A 6,362-nucleotide genomic window follows, 5' to 3' on the forward strand; every position below is an offset into this window, starting at 1 on the left:
TAAATCAGATTGTAGGTGCTGGAGTCTGTTGAGGTTCAGGACCTGGCTATCACCTTGTCAGTCCAGAGATTCAAATCCCCTAAATATATCTTAAATCCCAACGTTAACTGCACCTCCAGCACATTAGCATGAAAGTCTTATGAAGGGAGATCCCATCTGAGTCCAGATTCATCACACATAAACACCATTTCCAAAGAGGGGCCATCTGCCCTGGTAGTTAACCCCATCGGCCATGGCCATAACTCTCATGGGTCTCTTTAGCCTTCAAAGGAACCAATATCTGGGGGTTGTATCTGCTTTATCTGTCTCTCTGACTCTGCTCAGTTGTGCATGAGGGCAATCCTTCTGCCAGCCTCCAGACTCTTTTTTAGAAACTCGTAGCCATATAAACTCATTTCTCCTTTCCATTTCCCCCTTACTTTAGGTCAAACAGCATTTTAAAGTCATGTTATTTTATGTAGACATGGATATTCTGCTGATCCGCATTGAACCTTCCGTATAAGGTCCTTTTCCAGTTGCATCATCAGTTGGTATTTGATAGTGGTCCCTCGTTGCCAGGGAGGCTCGTCCCCAGGTGTCATGTCCCACGCTGGAGGGAAGGCATTGCATTTACATGCTGAGTTTGGCTTCGAGACTGGCCACATTTGAGTAACATGAAGGCTGACAGGAGGAAATTCCCAGGCACAATGTTGCTCTAGGCCTTGTTCTTATTTTAGGTTTATCAGCTCACAAGCATAGTCATTAGCATCAGGGGCTCACTGTTGAACCCTCACTCCCTCCAGGTCCCCGCCGCTGTACCTGGGAGACTGTCGCTGCTCCCCTAGGGACCGCGGCAGAGCACCACTGGCCATAGTTCCTTGCCTTTTATGGTGCGGCTTGTGCTGCGGCTTGACAGTGCGGGAGGGGGGATGTGAGCGTAGGCAGCTTCTGCTGGCTATCAGCAAGCTGGTGTCGGTTGCCTGGGCGGGGCCGAGGGCAGTGCGCCCGTTCCATGGCTGAGGGCAGTTCACCTGTTCCAGCCGCCCTACACCCGAGTGGTGGGCTGCGCATATCCCCCACTGGGCGCAGCTATGCTTGCCAGCCAGACTTCAGCCTGCCTCACCTCATCTCCCCCTCTCTTTTTGTTTATGGCCAATGTGGCTGCAGCTATTAGTTTCCACTGATTTTGGGTATCTCGGAGAGACAGCAGAATGCGGAGCACACCATAGAAGACGAGGAAAAGAAGAATACAAAGGAGTCCAATAGACCCATATGCGATGAGGGAAGACGGGGAGAATAAACTAGCCAATTTAAGCAGAAAGGTGCCTGAGGTGTTGTCGGCGCCAGTTGCGGTCGGGAAAAGGTCTCCCCTGGTGGAGGGGGTGAATATAAGGGCATTTTGATAGAGGTCGGGGACCGGATCTCTGGTGCTACTGGTAGTTGTATTAGACCCTGTGGTGTTAGGGAAAAAGGTGAATAGGAGAGCATCTGGGGGGGGGGGGTAAGTGAAACGTTGAATATAACAGATCGGAGCGCTTCCTTCGGGTTGCACGGTAGCTGCAGAGAACAGTTAGTATGATAAATCTTGGGGTATGTAGGGCTTTCGGGGGTGAGGAAAAGAAAGCCAGGACGGTGATGGACTGCAGCCCACATGGGTCATGAAGTGGGCAGGGCGGTGGCTGCAGAGAGAAGGAGGATTAGTAGGGCTACAAGGTTGATGGGCTGGTTAGGCGGTAGGGGAGTTTGTGCTCGGACTCGGCGATAGAGATTGAGGAGCAGTTGTTCTTCTGTTGGAGGAATTGGGTCATCCAGAACGAAGCGCGTCATCTGGTGGGTTAGGTGCCTCAGTCGTCGGTGTTCCCTCCTTGTCAGGCGCTGGGTCTGCAGGTGCAGGGCGGATGTTGTGTCCCGGGATCCAGATGGGTTGGGGGGCATCATCTGGGAAAACACAAGCAAACCCTCTCCCTTGGGTGAGGAGGGGGAAGGGCCCCCTCCAAGTATTGCTTTCTGGGTCTTTCCAATAAACAAAAGGGGCTTGTGTGGGCCGGTAGGAGGGCCCCCAGTGCCTATGGAGGGCGGGTAGTCCCTCTTTGTCAAAGGTGAGTATATTGAGGAATATTAAGGATGCAGTGACTAGGTCACTTGGTTGCGCTTGGGGAAGCATTTCTTTCTCTTTTTGAATTTGTATTTTGAGCCGGCGGTGAACGCTCTCAACTATAGCCTGTCCTTGCGGGTTATAGGGGATCCCAAAGTGATGAGTAATATTGTAAAGTCGTAGGAAGGCGGTAAAGGAGGTGCTGCAATAGGCTGGCCCGTTGTCAGTTTTTAGGTCCCATGGAACTCCCATGAAGAGAATAGCCTGGCGCAATGCCTTAATGCAATGCTTGGCGGTCTCTCCCGCCAGGGGTACCACGTAACACATGCCAGAGAAGGTGTCAATGGCTACATGCATATATTTGAGGCGCCCGAAGGATGGGACATGTGTGACATCCAATTGCCATCTCGAATTGGGCTTGAGCCCGCGGGGATTAACCCCCTGTGGCTGTAGCGGCCCAAGGGGCAGAAAGGGGGCGCAGGTTTTACAGCTGTGCACCAAGTGTTTGCAGGTTTCAATGGGCAGGCCCAATAGGTGACGAAGTGAGGTTGCCGAGAAGTGAAACCTGGCGTGCAGCGTTTTGGCCTGGTTGACTGTATCTCCAGTGGGCTGGGCAGTAGATATGGAAACTGCCCAATCGGCTGTCTTGTTCCCCGAAGTGAGGGGGCTGGGCAGGCCGGAGTGACTCCTGATATGTGCAATGTACTAGGGAGCCTGGCGGTGTTCAAGGAGACGTTGCAGGCTGGCAAGGGCTTCGTCGATGGGCATAGAGCCCGGGAAGAAGGTGGAGAGTGCTAGGACCCAACAGACTTGGAGGGTATATAGACTGTCAGTGAAGATGTTGACTGGCTGAGCCTGGAAGGTGTGCAGGGCAAGGCATACAGCCAGTAATTCTCCCACCTGCACAGAATGCGGGTTGATGTGGGTGAAAACCTTGGGCTCTAACACGGCAGGTTGGTAAACAACCATGGCGAATTTGGTGGTGGAAGCGTCTGTGAACACAGTGGTGACAAACGGGATAGGATTGGAAGTAGGGAAGGGGTGGAAGGGGCTCTGAAAGGGGAGCTTGGTGATTCCTTGAAGTAACTTATGGCTGGGGTAGTGATTGTCAAAGTTACCCGAGAACCCTTCTAGTAGGACCTGCATGTCTTCATTGTCTCGTATGAGGAGGTTGGTTTGCTTGGCGTCTAGCGGCCAGATGATGGTGGCAGGTTTGACCTCAAAGGTATGGATAGCTAGGGTGATTAAGTCCGAGGCTAAGCTGATCCATAACCTGACAGCAGGGAAGATCTTATGCAGCCTGCTCTTGGCTGGATGGAGCCAGAGCAGCGGGCCAGTCTGCCAGAGGACTCCAGTGGGTGTACCTCAAGTGGGCAGGATCAAAGCCAGCAAAGGCAGGCTGGGGTCGAACCTGTGCAGGCAGCACTTGTCTAATGCCTTGTTAACGGCCTGAATTGTGGCCCTGGCCTCTAGGGTGAGCCTGATACGCCGTGTTAGGGTGGAGGCTGGGCCTGAGTCTGATTGCAAAAGGGCAAAGAGTGGCTGGAGCTGGGCCATGGTGATAGGCAGAGCGGAGCGAACCCAATTAATATTACCACAGAGTTGTTGCAGTTCAGTGAGAGAGAGGCGCTCTGGGACAGCGAGCTGCGGAACTGCTGGTGTGACGTACCTGTCAATTTGGAAGCCCAGAAATGTGAATGGCGGTTCAACCCAGACCTTTTTGGGCTGGATGGTAAGACCTATGTCAGCAAGGTTAGTTCACAGCATGCCGAGAACTATTTGGAGCTTCTCTGCCTCCTCGCATGCTACGAGGATATCATCCATATAGTGAATAATGCACGTTGCGCATGCCTTGAGGGAGTACCCTCCACTGGTATCTATCAGAGGCACCTGAGTGGTTAGGGAGGGGTTCCGTGAAGGCGAAGCGCTGGCAGTCCTCTGGATGGAGTGGGATAGAGAAAAAGCAGTCCTTAATGTCAATGGTGGCCACATGGAAATGACACGGAACGGCTACGGGGTGTGGGAGGCCAGGTTGGGGTGACCCCATAGGCAAGATATGCTTGTTAATTTCACAGAGGTCGTGGAGGAGCCGGTACTTGCCAGTGGATTTTTTCTGAATAAGAAAAACTGGCGAGTTGTACGGACTTGTAGAAGGTTCAATGTGACCAGCCTTGAGTTGCTCACTTACAAGCGCTCTGAGGACGGCAAGTTTATGGGAAGGTAAAGGCCACTGCTCCACCCAGATAGGCTCCTCAGTATCCAATTGCAGAGGAGTGGGTGCAGGAGGTGTTAAACGAGCAGTGGCGCAAGTTATTGTGGGGGCTGCGTGGTGATGACAGCTCCGCAGGCCTCTAGGACATCTCGGCCCCATAGTATTTGGTCAAAGGTGGTCAGGAATAGCGGTTTAAAGGTACCGCGGCGTCCCTTGGAATCTTCCCATTCTATAGGGAGAGAGGTTCGGAGAGAAGGGGATGTGCCAGTGGCCCCGACCACCGAAGGCCCATCTTGGACTGCCCATTGGGTGGCATAGTGGGCAGGGAAACAGGATACCTCAGCCCCGGAATCGAGCGTGCCTTGGTACCAGCGGTTGTTAATTTTAAAGCTTCGGAGGGGCTTCTCGAGGGAGACGGGCACAGTCCACATTATGGTTTGGGGCCGGGCATCAGCTGGGGGCTTGCCTCTTGGGCGCGGGGCTGAGGCCTGCCCCTGGTGGAGTTTAAAGGCTGCGGCGCGCTGTTAGAGCGGCAGTCTCGGGCCCAATGATAACCCTTGCCACAACGGGGGCTAGAACCCAGTCATGAATTGCCTAATCTCTGACGGGAACGATGGCCTGCTTAAAGATGGGGTTGGCGCCTTGCAAGATGAGCTCTCGGGCAAGGGCTGTCTGGGCTTGAGGGTCTGCGACTTTGCGCTCACAGGCTTGGAGGACGCGGGAGACGAAGGCGGAGAAGTCCTCGTCCTTGCCTTGTGTGAGCTTGGTGAAATTGTCAGCTTTAATAGCGGAACATGAGCGAAATGCTTGGAGGGCAATATCGCGCAGCTGAAGCCAGAAGCCGGCCGGGGCGCGCTGGTAGACTACATGGTTGCCGAATTGGCCAGAGTCGGTGAAGGCATCTGCCGGGATCTGTACGCCGGTTGTGGCGTTGGTTGCAATTTGTTTTTCTGCCTCAGCATGAAAGTGGGCTCTCCAATCTATAAACTGGCCGGGGGTGAGGATACCCCGAGCCAAGGAGGTCAGTCATAAGGGATGCAGAGGTTTGTGGAAATCTCTTCCAACATCTGCATGGCATATGGGCTCCCCAACCCGTCTTCCTTGACTGCCTTTCTAAGGCGTCTAATGTCCTCCGGGTCGTGGGGATACCAGGGGAGTGGGCGCTGCAGGGAGGGAGTGACATTCATGGGGAAGCAGGAGATGGGAGGGGGTAGGGTGCTCGGGGGAGCGCCACAGGCCGGTGGGGGCGCCTGTGCTGGGGCAGGAGTGAAAGGGCTGGTGCTCATGGTAGCGGGGCGCTGAGGGAGGGCCATCATTGGAGCCCAGGGATTGGGCAGAGGACCAGCCCAGGGGTCTGCGGGGGGGGGGGGGCGCCCAAGCGGATGCGGGCGCAGGGCCAGCCAGGGCACAAAATGGCTGCTCAGACTCACAAGATGGCCGACCAGGCGTGCGCGCACCAAAGGCGTCACAAAATGGCTGCTTGGGCTCATAAAATGGCCGACCTGATGCATGCGCGTTGGTAGCATCAGAGGGCCAGCCTGCTCTTCCGCCCTCGACAGGGAGGGGCGGGTAGAGGGAGGTCACCGCCCTATGGGGCGGGTCTGGTTCCTCCTCAAACAACTTCCTCCTTTCTGGTGGGGAAGAAGGAGGAAGTTCACCATCTTGGCGGGGCTTAAGGTTGGTTTGCTTGGGCGGGTCTAGGTCGAGTGCGTTGTTAAGCTGCTCGACAAGAGACTGCGCGTCGGAGTCCTGGTCCGAGTCGGAGCCAGACCCGGGGCAAGAGGGAGATGCCTTTCCCTCCTTATCGCGCAACTGAGAGGACAGAACCTGCGACGTGGGGGGGCGAGAGCCCTGGAGGCAGGAGTGGATGGTAATCAGCGTAGGCACAAGGCCAGGGGGGAAACGCTTCCCTTCATGCTCCATGGCATTGGTGACCTGGTCGATAAGGCGTTCATAAGTACCGGGGACCCAAAGGTGGCAAGTCGTGAGCCAAGGGTTAAAAGGAAGGAGAAGGTCCCAATAAACTTGCAGTCGATGAACTGAAACTTTGCACTTGTGGGTGTCTAAGAGTCTGGC

General features: G+C 54.8%; 1 protein-coding gene across 1 annotated transcript; it reads right to left on the reverse strand.

Moving 5' to 3' along the window:
• Positions 1-4,384: 4,384 nt before the first annotated feature.
• LOC139439935 (endogenous retrovirus group K member 10 Pro protein-like) lies at positions 4,385-4,717 on the reverse strand. Its single transcript, XM_071218368.1, has one exon. It carries the CDS (start codon positions 4,715-4,717, stop codon positions 4,385-4,387), a length of 333 nt encoding a protein of 110 aa, XP_071074469.1.
• Positions 4,718-6,362: the final 1,645 nt, after the last annotated feature.

This window comes from Dasypus novemcinctus, chromosome 10 (genome assembly GCF_030445035.2).
Source record: "Dasypus novemcinctus isolate mDasNov1 chromosome 10, mDasNov1.1.hap2, whole genome shotgun sequence".
Taxonomy (NCBI): domain Eukaryota; kingdom Metazoa; phylum Chordata; class Mammalia; order Cingulata; family Dasypodidae; genus Dasypus; species Dasypus novemcinctus.